At 33.6% G+C, this 15216-nt stretch overlaps 1 protein-coding gene across 1 annotated transcript; it reads left to right on the forward strand.

Moving 5' to 3' along the window:
* Positions 1-242: 242 nt before the first annotated feature.
* Positions 243-14459, forward strand: LOC124355890 (mutS protein homolog 5-like). The gene is made up of 7 exons (XM_046807044.1): positions 243-249; positions 2764-2957; positions 3443-3488; positions 8695-8833; positions 10850-11066; positions 11267-11416; positions 14250-14459. Exons 1-7 carry the CDS (start codon positions 243-245, stop codon positions 14328-14330), a joined length of 834 nt encoding a protein of 277 aa, XP_046663000.1. The 3' UTR covers positions 14331-14459.
* Positions 14460-15216: the final 757 nt, after the last annotated feature.

A 15216-nucleotide genomic window follows, 5' to 3' on the forward strand; every position in this document is an offset into this window, starting at 1 on the left:
ATAATACAGAGGCTTGATTTTAAGGACCCACTTTTATAGATAATTGTAATTTTTCAACCAAAAGTAACTCTGGACTTTTAAATTAAAAGAGGCAGGAGTGCAGCCCCTCAATTTGCACTTATGCTCAGCTGAAGAGGTGGGATAACCAACGGGCGTAGGCAGTCGGCCAAGTAGTTTAAATAGTTTATGTAGGACCATCTACCAGGTGGCATGTGATAGGTGCCTGACCGATCAGAACGGCGATGACAGGTAGATGGTCGAATGATAGGTCTGTAGGTCTGTGACAGCATCAACCGTAATGGTTACAGTAAGGTCGCAATGAATTGTAATGTTAGCTCGGTTGTTTTGTCAATTAGTGTAGTGGATTGCATACTCAGAGGCGGAGACCCTCGCGTGAGGACGATCATTTATTTAGTGTAGCTGGCGTCGACTTTCCGTGTGGCGACACAACTACGTGCTGTATTTTACAATCAAGGTATCCTGCAATAATAGATGGTCAACCCTAGCATAAAAGTTATGCGTAATAGCTCAGCCAAACCCAGAGGGGTGAGAAGACAGTGCGGTGACTGTAGCACGAAGAGATTTCGACATCTGGTCCACCGAAGCAGACAGTAACTGGAACTAAATTATATCGTCTAGCCTCGGCGAGGGGTGTACCGTTGCGGCTTTACGAGAGTTGTATTCCCGCCAGCATCCGCATTCTCACGGTCTTTTTTAGGTGGGTGGATGGTCTGTGCTGTTTACTGCGTGGTTGTAAGTTGCGAAAGTGTTTCGAGGGGCCAGGTAAGTCTCTTCCAGTAAGGTAATATTGATGCCATATTCACAAAGAAATTGTAGCAGCTTTTGAAGGTCGTTTCATTTTACGAGATCACCCAGTGGACGCCTATTTATGGTGCTGCGGTCAGCGACTGCAGCACGCGAATGACTGCAATAAGCTTCTCCATGTCGTAGAGTATATGTAAGGGCCATCCCTAAATTATGTAACGATCCATGTTGGAGAGAGGGGTTTTCGTCAAAGTTATGGGGGAGCACGGGAGGGTTCGGGCATTGCGTTGAATTTGTTTGATTGAATTTTCCTGGTTCCCCAAAATATTTTAAAGTAGTGTTATATTTTTCCTCCCTTAAAAGAAAGCAGAAAGAAGTTTGAATCTACTATCTCCAAGGAGGGGTACATCCTTATTATCTATACCAATTCATCGAACAACTACCTTTAGTAAGTCGTTTACAGTTTCTGCCTGCCGATTGTGGAATGCCTTTACCTATAAACATCAGAGCCATTGATAAGCGCGCTCGCTTTGGGGCGGAGGTCAGGGCCTTGATGCTGGGGGCTCAGGGGGTATAGCGGTTGGCGGCTTTGGAATGTGTTACTTAAGGCAACTGAATGCAAGTTGAATGAATGCATGCGTGTATGTCTTATTATAGTTTTGTAAATATTTATAAAGTTACATTAATTATAGATGTTGTTTTTTATTATTTTAAAGCTAAGATTCTTTTAATGTATAAGGTAAATAAATAGATTTATTTTTAGTTATTACATGTATATGTATGTTAGTTTAATTTTTTACGAGGTTAAGTGGTAGAGAGGACTTTATAGTCCTAACTTCGCCTCTAATAAAGACATTTTTCATTTCATTTCATTTCATTTCATCTCCTTCAATGGTTTTGCATTTTGTTTATATATCTTTGAATCAAGCATTTTATTACCGAGTTGGGAGTTTTAAGGTTTAAGCCAAATATTTACAGTATTTTATACTTTATTTATTGGAGAAACTGTTTCACTCACGCGCTCGGTTGTAAGGGAAATACTAAACGAACCCAAAAAACCACGAATGCAAGTCAACAGCATAAAAGTCTGACTATCAGGACATACGTTACCAAACGGTGCATACTGTAGGAACAGAAATTTTCATGCCGATAGACGTGTTAACAATCCGAGAGATGAAATTTACGCCAATTGAGCGTAAAGTTCGGCGAGCTGTAAGTTCACATATTTATTACACGAGTCAAACTCTAGAAAAAAAGTCGCGTCGGTGCGCAACGCTCCATGCAGAATCCGGTTGCTTTAGGTTTGGACACGGGCTAAAATAGACCAAAGGTAAAATTTGTTTTGTCTCGTTGTGTTTTAGTTTATTCATAATATTTTATTTTTGATACACAGGAGCTTATTGTGAAAATAGACCAACGTCCAACACTGTATGATGCCAACTGTATAGTAATACATATACTCGTAAAAGGCGGAATGATGGGATGAAGTTATGCAGTTCACAACTTCAGCACATCATACAGACAACTAAGTAAATGCGATGCACAGACACAAACGATTTATTCCTCATCTATTTTGATACTGACATCAAAAACAAATGGATGAGCGTTCCATCCGCCTAAAAACACACTCATATAGTAATTTTAAACGCTGAAATTCTGCCTAAATAGCCACGTTATTTTCGGCCGGGCAAAATCACTTTTTTATCGGTATAGTATTGCCTTAACAGTACAGTGATACCGCCACGTGACGGTGTAGTGATATTCTTGATACGTTATGGTTGCATTGCATCTAGATTTTAGATAAAATGTAAAACATAGACAGGAAAAATATATTTTAATCGTTTATATTACCCCCCCCCCCCCCCACCCCCCCCCCCCCCCACCCCCCCCCCCCCCCACCCCCCCCCCCCCCCACCCCCCCCCCCCCCCACCCCCCCCCCCCCCCACCAGAGTTGCAACAGTTACCCAGACTTTGTAGTCTTGCTCTATGTCTTGCAGTGAAGCAGAAACACTCGAGTCTGCTAGAAGTAATGTCACAGGTAGCTGAACAGGAGTTGCAACAGTTACCAGACTTTGTAGAGTCTTGCTCTATGGTCTACATTCCTGAGGCGGGATACATGTTGGCCATTCCTTACTGGGACACTGATCTCACAGAAGAACAGCTGCAATCTATGCCTAACCTCCAGTTCAAGGTAACCCTTAGTGGAAGACAAAGATAGTAAAAACTATAGTGGTATTTTAGAGTTTGATTTGATTTCAATAAAAACATTTAAAAAAATAAATATTAGTTATGGAAATAATAGGATTAATGTTGAAGAATTGTGTTTCTTTTTTAGTCAGCTTTAAGCCTCATTGGTTTGGTTTATAACTGGGTTAAAGTTTTATCTCCAAGTCTCTAGGAAAGACAGATTTTCCTTCAATTAATCTAAAATCTATTGAGAATCCCCCAATACATTACTTATGCATTTTCTTTCTTTTTTTAATTTTTAGGCTCATTTGTTTTTATTAAATTCTTTAAGTAATGTGTGTTCATGTACATTTTATTAACAACTTACATTCTCGATTTAGTTGATAAAGCAATAATACTTTGTCAGTTTATTTTATAAAACAAATTATACTGTTTTAATTTATTTTACTCAACAAAGTAAAATTTATTGTGTTTGGTGTGTTGTTCCAGTTCAAAACCACAGATATTGTCCATTACAAGAGTGCACGCTGTTACGGTGAGTATCATTGTGCAATTTCAAGAGGTACATTAAAAAAATTGTGAAAGATACTGGTTAGAGTTAAAAGACAACCCAATATGGCTAAGAGTTCAGGATCTGAAAAGGAGTTGATAGACCTACGTGTTATCGATGTTTGGTACTGGAGTCTCCTGAGTGAGTGGTTGTACACTGCAAAAGAAGTCAATTACCAGGATTAATCAGGTGTTGAGGCTGACTCTATGTAATTAATTCAATTTAGAATACATCATTCTCATATTTTCTCTGTTGCACGGTGTGAAATCTGGTCTCATAGCACATAATTGCTTGTATACTATTACAACTGCTGGCTGCTAAGGGAATCACAATTAAGATTTCCGAGACAGCCCATATGAAATTCAATAGATGGAACAAGATGACCACCTGAACTTGAAAATGTAGGAAGTTTCTCCATTGAAAAATATGTATGATGAGAATCAGGTAAATTAAATGCACTGTATATTAAGTACCAACTCACTTAGAATTTTATGTACACAATCACAATACACTAAACACAACAGAGAAAATGAACCAGATGGCAATCCAAGAACGGTCTTGTGTGGAAAAAAAAACAGTGGAACTGACACTATACACTGTAATAATGTAATCTTCCCTATCTGTTACTACTGGACTTACTGAGGGCAATAAGTCTGGGGTAGCGGGGAGCTGGATTTCAAGCCGGCTGCAGCAGATTAGTTAAGGTCCACTTTAAACTGTATAAACAGCACTGGAACAATCACTGATCCTTGAGGAACTTTATTTGTAGTTTATGGAGTCGATATCCCATTCTTTGTTTGTCTATTTGATATAGTGTTACAACAACGTGATTGCTTGCGCTCTTTACACTCAATAGTGAAAGGACCTGTGCATGAGTAAGACGCACAAGCCGCATATGGGATCGATCACATTCTCGTAATCTCAGTGCCTGATAGATTGTATTTAGACAAACATAATTTCTTTATCAGTTACTACTGTTAGGCGTATGTGCTGCCAAACTCTAAACTTTTTCAGAACCATATTAATAAAATTTCTGCTAAATGAATTTTAGTTTCGGAATGTTCATTGTTTGGTTACTCAATACACACACGTCAGCCCCAAAAAATTGTGCTCTCATGGTAACATTTGGCTCTCATGACATAATAGCAAGTGGTTGTAATTGTAACAAGTCATACATATGGTGAATCTGTTTTTATTATTATTGTAGACAAACAAGAGATCGCACTTATTGCAGTTTTCCGTACATTTTTGAATTTTATACTATTTATGTGATTAACAATATTAACAGCTTTTGGGAGCTGCTTTTACCATTTCTCAAATCCCCTTAAGACCTTGCCATATGTTAGCCTTTCGCTTGCTCACTCTGTTTTTAAAATAATTATAATTTTATTGTCTCATGAACCCAGTTTGGCAAAATTCCCTGAGATAAAAATTTAAAATTTCTGAATACAATTTCCTCACTCATAATCCATTCAAGTTCCATTTTGTATGTTGTTTCTTTTATTAACCCATTGCCATACCTCCCATATCTGTCGGTGCTGGGCCCTGTTAGACCAGCAATATTACACAAATTGTAGTGTTTTTAGATAAATAACCGTACAAATAGTAAATATTAACATAAAACTTTTACTAAATTGTTCAGATTTACACTGACTTTTATATAGACAACCTTTAGAAAGAATTTAAGAAACAACTTTTTTTTTATTTTTAATAAACAATTTTACAATTATATATTTTGAAACATAAAATTTTTAAAGCAAATATTTTTTCTACATTGATAAATTATTTATGCCCTTTAAAAACTAATTTATTTTATAAATTAAACATACCTTTATGCAAGAATAGGTGCACAAAATGATAATTTTTGCTATATAAAATAATTTTTTAAACATGAAATAAAAATGTTTTCAATTTTTAAAAAAATCTTAAAAAATTTTTAAAAAAATCAAAACTTACCTCCACATTGTTATCCAAGATCTAAATCAATTATTTGATAAACTATTTTATAGATGAATATCACCATCTCAAGTATCTTCATCACTAGAATCTGATTCACAATCGATGTCACGTTTACGCCTTTCAATAACAATAGATTCTTTCACTTTCCTCAAATTCACTATCTTCTCACTTCCAAAACAAAACATTATTAATCTCAAAATCACTTCTTATTCGTTCTTGACCTCGTTTTGAAACTCAAAATAAAAAGAACGTAAACAAATAACATAACTTTGTTTAGCGTGAACCGGCAACTAGAACTACTGAATTGCGACGTAGACGGCAACACAGCTGTCCGCTGCTCTCAGCTGACCTAGGCTGTTGCATTGTTTATACTTTATTGTTCTCATCAAACGACGTAATTTATTTCGTTTACAAAACTTTTTAATAGATAAAGTAATGTAGATTAACAGGACAAACATTAATTTTTATGTTTTTGTTTGTATTAATAATATATATTGGATTTTATTAAGGTATTACACTTCCAGTTGATCTGTAATAGATTCAACTATGTCTGTTATTGCCAACTTATGGTTGATCTTCCTTTAAGGAAACCCATGTTGGTTTTTTGGTTAATAGATCATGCATTTCAAGGTGATTCAAACATTCTTGTTAGAGCAATTTTTTCTATTATTTTAGAGAAAGTTTGAAACCAGTGAAATAGGTCTGTAATTTTTTGGGTCTGTAGTAGATCCTTGTTTGAATTTTGGATAAATTTTTGAAATTTTGAGAGCAGAAGGAAATTGACCTAAACTGAATGATTTGTTAATAATATAGACCAGTGGTGTTACTAAATTGATTCGCACAGAGTTTTATAGCTTTAGCTGAAACTTCATCTATGCCAGAAGATAGTGTAGGTTTAAGGGTAGCTATGTGTCTTCAGTACTTTCATTTTCATCAGTTGGAGTTAAAGTAAGGGGGGTGATAATTGAGTTCTGGTTACTGTTTCAGAGGAGTTGTGTAGCTGATTAGGAGAGGAGTCAGCAATTTCCACAAAATATTTGTTAAGGTGAATTAGCAATGTGTGTCGGATCCTCTTCTATATTCCCATTCACTTCTAATCGAGTAAGGTGGTCCTGCTTTTTCTTACATTGCTTTTCTGCATTGATGACATTCCAAAGAGCCTTTGATTTGTTACTTGATTTATTTATGAGTTCTTCTGTGCTGTTTTAGTTTGAGATGTCTGAGTTTGTTGTCATATTTTCTTTTAGCAGATACCATTGTTATCCTTGTCACTTGGGTTTCTTGTCATCTCATACTTGTAAAAAAGCTTTAAGATATTCCCCTTTCAGCTGATTAGCCTCATTATCATAAACTAATTTTGGCTTAGAAACTGTGTTTAAATCTGATTTCTTTTCTTTGGGCATGCATAATCTAAAGTTCTTGTCACAGCCTTTTAAAAATTCGTTGTAAGCTTCTTACAGCATCGTTAGCCTTGAGTACACAACTCTAGTCCTCATTTACAAGCTCACTTTTGAAGCAGTCAAGGTTTTCTGTATTAAATTTTCGGTTAAAAGAAACTAGGGTTTCTTCTGGTATTTTCTAGTGTAGTTGGAAGGCTGCATATTTGACCTGTGTGGTCCGATATTCCGGCTTCAACTATTGTATAGTCCATATTGCCGTGTTGAATGTCTGTACAAATGCAGTCAATAGAGGTCATTGATGTTGCCGTTATTCAAGTAGCTGGGAGGGGAAGTCTTGTTATTCCATAAGAAAGTTAATTCTTCTTCAAAGATCTTGTTGTCGGAGTTTAATTTTAATCTGTCGATATTGACATCTCCCATTATTACCAATGATTTGTTTTCTGCATGCGTTGTAGTGAGAATTTCTGATAGAATATATATCCATGGCTTGATTAACTGATCCGCTTGGTGGTCGATAGATTCCTATTATGAAGATTGATTGGTTTACTACATTTAGTTTGACCAATGCAGATTCGCATTCGCCTTCCAAGCAATGGTCAGATATATCAATCTCTTCTGCATTGATATTTGAAGTGTCTGCCAAGTATATAGCTACCACCCCCTAGCTTATGATTGCCTCTACTGAAGTGTGTATCTACATGATCTCCTACATAGATCACAGATGTGATCTACATCTATATGATCTCCTGTGTATTGTAAATTTTACATCACATTGTTACTTTGTAAACGAGGTGTTGATCCAATTCCCCAGAACCACGTTTAAATGTAATATCACCAAGAGGCTTTAAGTTTTGTGAACTGTGACTGCACTCGGCAACCATACTGTATCCTGACAGTGCTCGACCCTGTGATCATCTTACAAAACAATGTACTGTGTACATTGTACAAATACTTGCAATAGGTTTTTATAAACAAGTTTATTAGCAGAATATTAAAAGTAGTGTATTCCGAGACATTATTCAAACAGATTTTTTTTTAGATTTCCCACTGAAGGTAAATCACAAATAATAAAAGTAAGCAAGAACAAATTGCCTTTTATTGTGTCCAGGAAGTGGGTACAATCCCTCATGTGTCAATTCTTAGTTCAGAAGTTATTTAAACATTATTTATTTATTTCAAGTAGTCCAAATTGCAAGTTTCCTCATATGCAAGTCTGTCATAATTTTGGAATATTACTTTGTCCATTAAGATTAACATGAAAAGACTTGTTTGTTCGTCATATAAATCATTAAATATCTAAAAAAATTTATATTTGACAATTGTCTTTTTTTAATCTTATGAAAATTTCATTTAGATGCATGCCAAATACCAGGTTCTTAAAGCCCTTCTAAATACCATTTCCTTAATATTTTATTATAAAAAAATAATCACATAAGATAAAAGCAGGAGAAATTTTTAAACACCTTGAAATCTTCCCTTAAATTTCTAAATTTGAAACTTTTCCATCATGGGTTTTTTTAATATAGTGGTATGTCAAAAATTCTAGTTTATAGAAACTTTCCAAGTGGTTAAACTGTTATTTAAGTCAGTGAATCCACCAAGTAGCATTATAGTATTGTAATAATAACAATTAGTTCGATGTACAGGTTTTAAAATGAACTATATCCAACTGCTCAACAAATATCCAGTGTTCAAGTAGTAGATTATTGATATAAAATATTTCATTTGTGGAAATGCAGTGTTATGGTGGGTGTACAGCATGTTTAAACAAAATGAAATCCTTCTATTGTGTGCATTTAATTGTATTAATTTTCATGTTTTATTTATTTCAGAATTAGATAGCTTGTTGGGTGATGTACAGTTAAAAGTCATTGAAATCGAGTCAAGAATTGTTTTGAAACTCGTCCAGTACATCCAACGTAACATAGCACCCCTAGTTCAGTTGACATCTCTTATTGCCGAACTTGATTGGTATAGTAATTTTAGTACTATAACTATTTCAGAAGTAAGGTTTCCTTCAATAAAAAAGAGTTGAACATATGGCCTCCTACAATAGCAAGCCAAACATTTAATTTTTCTGGATACTGCGTATGTTGCTCTCTCATCCAGTGAGGGTCAATATCAGACTAATACCGACAGTTTACATAGCCGTTTAGCATAAATTAAGTTTTGTCTGTAAGGGCAATGTTATTTAATACTACTGTATTATTATTAATATTCTTCATCATTAACTCATATACAATATCAGTATATGGAGAGCCGACAACAACTAGTAGAATTAAAGCACACCCACAACGATATTACTGATAATGGGTGTAGTGCCCCAAGGGTCGGTGCTAGGATCAACACTCTTAATTTTTTTTTTTAAATGTCTCAGTAATTGGATGAATTCTATACCTCCATTGCGTATGCCGATGATACAGCTCTGCTACTGAACAGACATCCATTCATTCAAAAGGAGTGGTCTCAAAAATCCTGTGATGGTGCTTTCTCAGATGATAGTGCCCTGTAACAAGTCCTGTTATCCATCTTAAAACATCTCTCTTCAACTGTAATGTCTCTAGGGTGAACTCTCTGAAAAGAGAGAGCAAAACAAGCTTGCTCATCCTAAACTCTGACGCGGCATGGTGGTCCATCTATCATGATGCTTGTCCTTTTTTTATATAACTTTAATGTCACAAAATTATTTTTTTTACAGAGTGAGCTTAGATTCTAGGCTACACAAAGACAGGTGACATTGTCAAATAAAGAGTATACATAAATAATGTTATACATTTGATAATTATTATAAGTATCATAAATAAAATACCTACAAGTCAAAATACTACAATTTTTCATCTAAATATTCATCTACTAATACTAGTAATTTTTATTCAATAAATATTTTTTATCCTAGATTGGAATTTCATATTATCCTCAATAAACTTTAACTCTTATGGAAACTTATTAAAGAACTTAATTCCCGTGTATTGGGGACTATGCTCTCTTGATGTCAACGTATGTCCTGGAATTTGAACATTATGTTTATTTATAGTTTCATAATTGTACTGATGTTGTTTATTACAGAAATTGTTATAATTAAATTTTACATAACTTCTCAATGTAAAACTTCCAAGACAGATTTGTATCTAATACTATGTCAGTATTTTTTAATAGGTCATTAATAAATATAAAAAATAATAATGGGCCCAATATTGATCCTTGAGGAACTTCATACTTAATATCTTGCAAAGAAGATGAACATTTTTTTTTTATTTTTGTGAAAAATTACTGTTCTTTGACTTCTATTATTGACCTTAAAGTATGGTCTTAATCATAACAAAGCTTTTTTAATTATATATTATGTGAAACCCAATCAAATGCCTTGGGCAAATTTTCAGAATACTGCAGCAGTATTTTATATTGCATTATATTGATGTTTTTATATTGCATTATTTGTATTATATGCTGATCTGAAACCATGCTGTGAAACCACACAAACATATTCGATGTTTAAAAAGATTTCCAGCTGTTCCAGTCCTGCTAGGTCCGGGTTATCTTTCAATTGCTTAAACCACTCTCATATCTGATTGGACAAGTTTCTGGCAAAACCTCATGCTACAGTAACTTTTCCCTAAGACGTCCAATCATAGTGAAATGTAACGCAAGCACATGTTATAACATACAAAGCAGAGGGCTGTGGCTTACTGACTGGGCCAAGCACAACGGTCTTGGAGAGTCTTCCCTCCACCTCCATAACTGATTTGAGAAAGTCTTTTGAAACACCATTTGAGTCATTTTATCTGTCACAAATTGTACAGAAATTCCAGTAAATAAGTTTTAGATTTGTTAGAATTTAAATAAATTATATTATTTTGTGGGATATTATTTAACATTTCTAACTTGACATTTAAAAATTATTTACTAAAAATTAGTTTTATAATGGTTGATAACACTTGTAAAGCTAACCTATAAAATTGCTGGATTGTTTCCATTATTTTCTAACAGCTTGTTGGCATTAACACAATCTGCTAGAGATTACAATCTGGTTCGCCCAACTCTGACAAAGGACAAACAAATACACATAACTAAAGGGCGTCACATCCTGCAAGAACTTTGTGTAGATGTTTTTGTACCCAATGATACTAATTCCAATGAAGAACATGGTTTTGTGAAAATCTTGTCTGGTCCCAATGCCAGTGGCAAGAGCGTGTACCTCAAGCAGGTAATCTTGTTTTTATTCAAGTTTACATTTGAGTAGGCTATATTTTTTAGTTGTTATGAATTAGCTTAGATAATAGAATATGTCTATTAAATATATCAATTAATGTTTAAATAACAAATTTAATACTTTAAAAAACAATCATTGTTGCATTTTTCTATTATATAATCTTTAGTAGAAAAATTATATGTAAATGTGTTTAGGTGGCCTTGATAGTCTACTTGGCACATGTTGGAAGTTTTGTTCCATCCGAACATGCCACCATTGGCATCTTGGACGAGATTCACACTCGTGTACAAACTGTGGAATCTATCAGCACTCATCTGTCAGCTTTTATGTTGGATCTCAGGCAGGTAATTTGAGTGTTGTATCTTGTCATTTAAAGTCTGCTCAGTTTGGTTTCTTTTACATATTCACCGCTGCATGAATAGGAGTAGATTTTAATTAATATATATGCTGTGCTCTAGATTAATAAGATTAATATTTTCTTGTAGTTCAGTAATTAATTTAATTAAGTGTCTCACGTTGTTGTGTCATTTGAGCTAGTTCAAGTATTAGGTTACAGTGTGTTGCCCAATATTGGTGGTGCCATATGGTGACGTTCTAAATGTGGTGTTGATTCTAATGTGGATGTGTGACATAGGTGTTGAATTATGTTATATTACATTTTTCAGTTCAGAGTGAGGTTATGTTGTCATGATTTACTTTATTGAAAAAATGCGAGCAACACAAAATAATCCAAGAACCGATTATGACACATGTAATCAGGAATGATATTCTTGTGCAACAGGTCGGTTTCCCAATAATTATTTAACCCTTTCAGGGCCAGGACCAAATATGAGATGTTGCAAAATTTTTTCACATCTCATATCCCCTTGTGACTAGTCAAAAGTGCCAGGCTAAAATTGGCGATTTTGTAGCCTCAGATTAAAATTTAAAATTTTTCATAAAAAATTAGAGAATGACCTAAAAGTTGCACCAAATTACTCGTATAGATATATACTATCAACAAAAAAATATATAGATGTAGTTTTAAGTAATTTAAAAAAATAATGTTTAATAGATTACATAAAAAATGTTATTTTTTAATTTCTTTTTGTAAATAACTAAAAAAGGAAAAATAATTTTACTGTGGGAAGCTATTTTATTATATTGTACATTTAAAAAGGAACAACAATACAAAATTTTGTGTTATTTCTCTCATAAATAAATTTTGTATGACACATTTTGTATAAATACGCATAATTTTACTTCTCAACATTTTATAAGTGTTAAAGCAACTGACTCTTACATTGCAAGAAACTTAAAATAAATATTCACATTATGGATTTACCGGTAAACAGATGATTGTAGGATCCATATAAACAGTTTCAATACAGTTAAAAAACACTATTTACCAAGAAATATTTACACAATTTTATTTGAAATTTATTTACACTTTTTCTATTTACAAATATGCTACTTACAATTTCACTCCCGTGAGATCGCAAATTGTCAGTCAATGTAACTACTAAACACAATAGCTAAGCACGTAACAACTAACACTACTAATATTTACAACCACAAAATAAAATAATGAAGAAGAATCCAGCATACACTAGTACGATTACACTAAAGCATAAAGAATTAACAACAATAGATCGAGTCAGCTGATAATGTCATGTGACAATTACGAAATAAAAATGCATAGACCTCCAAAATAAAAATGATATTCATATTAATTATCTAAAAATACACCAGGGAATAAAAAAACATAAAACTTTAATCATTTGACGTCATATTTATTTAAGAAAACGACGAATATCAAGGAGACTATATATTGCCGCCTGGCCTGGAAAGGGTTAAACGTGAAATGATATTTGACATGTGAAGGAGTAATCTAAAGAAAACATTTGTTTTTATGTACTAACTGTATTTACAAGGTTGATTGCATCATTCCATTTTACTTGAGGCAGCTTTCCACACGTTTAGGTCTAGGCCTAGGTCTTACAAGTCGAATTTAAACTTGGTTTTCATCACCACTTTCATCTTCCATGTTAGCTTCATTACTAGTAATGTTACCGGTATTATGCACAAAAATTAATTGATTTAGCAACTCTTTAAAAATCAAAATTTCAATATTTGTTTGTTCAAAATTATCTTCAATTTCACATGTGTCATATTCAATTATTTATTTTTATTTTCTGAATAAAATTTATAAATTTTCATCAGTATCAATATACAGTTCATCTAACTCACTTACTGTAAGAATGTTTACATTAATGCACTTATTTACCAAGATCACTTTGGCCTGTTGGATTCTACTCATTTTCAGTTTTTTGTACCAACACTAAAAAATTACCAAAGTGCAAAGAAAAAAACACAGTAACTTTAGTCACAAACCTAACCAACAAGACTGCATTAACCTATAATGCCACAAATTGTCAGCTGGCTATAACAACCAGATAACTGTGCATCCCATAGTACATCGGAGGAGCATACACCAAGTGCACATGTGCACCCAAAGTAGTGTGTGTTAAGGTAAACTGTGTATGTTATTGAAATCTAATTCATATGTCCAACACCATCATTCCAAAAAAATATTAAAATACGATTTAAATTTGAAAACAAATAATGAATTACAAATTGTGTAGCCTTGAAAGGAGAACAGGATTTCGGACATTTGCCAATGTTATCTGTTACAAAATATATAATATAAAGTTTCGAGGTTTGGAATCTATTCTCTTCGTCTGGTGGAGGGGGAAGTGAGGGGGTATTAATAAAAAGATCAGATGGTTGGAATGCCTAGTCGACTTGAGGTGCAACACCCCTCCCCCACCTGACAATAATCCAATGCACCATACAAAATCTTATGTAACTGTCAACTTTTTGAAAAATATTCTTAAAAATTCAGGAATAATTCCATTAAAATTAAGTAGTAGTATTCTTCCTAAGATTTTATAATTATTAAAATCTTTGTTTATAAATATTTAAACATTTGGAACTAAACAATATTTAAAATATAGCTCAAGTAATAAAAGAACAGGTACTTCATCTAGTAAAATATATCATTTTTACATATTTATTTATTTATGATTTATTATTTATGATTCATTGCAATATCATAAATCCATGTAATGTTAACTCTAATCGTTAATCCACAGTTTCTATATTTAATAATGAATCAATGTTAATTTGGATTTGGAGATGTCAACTAGCCCTTCGGAACTCCCAGTTCTAACTCTCTTGTACTTGTTGATGAGTTTGGAAAAGGAACAACTGAGATAGATGGACTTGGGATTCTCTCCGCATGTTTGGAACACTTCATTGAAAGAGGAAATGACTGTCCTCATTTGTTCGTCCTCAACTCATTTTCACTCATTGCCTAAGATGCTACCTACCTCTCCTGCTGTCAAAGTTCAGGTAAGTTATTTGTCTCAACTCCATTGACAAAATGTTGCTTCCTGGCATCTTCTAGTATCAAAGTTCATAAAAATGCCTGCAATGGAAATATTAAAGTAACTAGAACAATAGACTCCTATCTACTAGACAATAGACTAGAACCTATCTTGAACCTATCTGAAACTGCTTTCCTCTTGGTTAACATATATTGTTAGTTTTTTCTCATACTAGATCGAAATAAAGGGTGTAACTGCAAAAAGTCCACTTATGATCATCATTTGCAGGTAGTGTACAAAAAGCTATTTATACTAATACAATGTATACCTCTACTTTTTAATATGTTATATTGGAGGAATAGCTTAAAGGACCAATTTCAGTAAAATGTGCTTGGAAGCGGATGACCACGAATTTGATAGTAACAGGAAAATCACAGAAGAAATTGAAATATCAGCTTTTATAAACTTGGCTAGTATCGAACAATTTCTTAATCAATACAATTTGTTACTGAACTCAAAAAAATTTCATAAAATTCTCGTCAAAACAAAACAGGCAACAATTTTGAAATATCTATACCAGTTTGCAATAATTATATAGATCAGGAAAATGTTTCAAAATTTCAGGGACTAATCATAGATGAAAATCTGACTTGGAACCAACATGTGGGATATTAACCCTATGCACTCGAAAGCAATATTTATAGTTTGTCCTCGGTGCTCGAATGGCCAGCTGTACTGCCCGCTGACATTTCCGCCTCAGCTTGGTTTTAATTTTT

Source organism: Homalodisca vitripennis, chromosome 2 (assembly GCF_021130785.1).
Source record: "Homalodisca vitripennis isolate AUS2020 chromosome 2, UT_GWSS_2.1, whole genome shotgun sequence".
Taxonomy (NCBI): Eukaryota; Metazoa; Arthropoda; class Insecta; order Hemiptera; family Cicadellidae; genus Homalodisca; species Homalodisca vitripennis.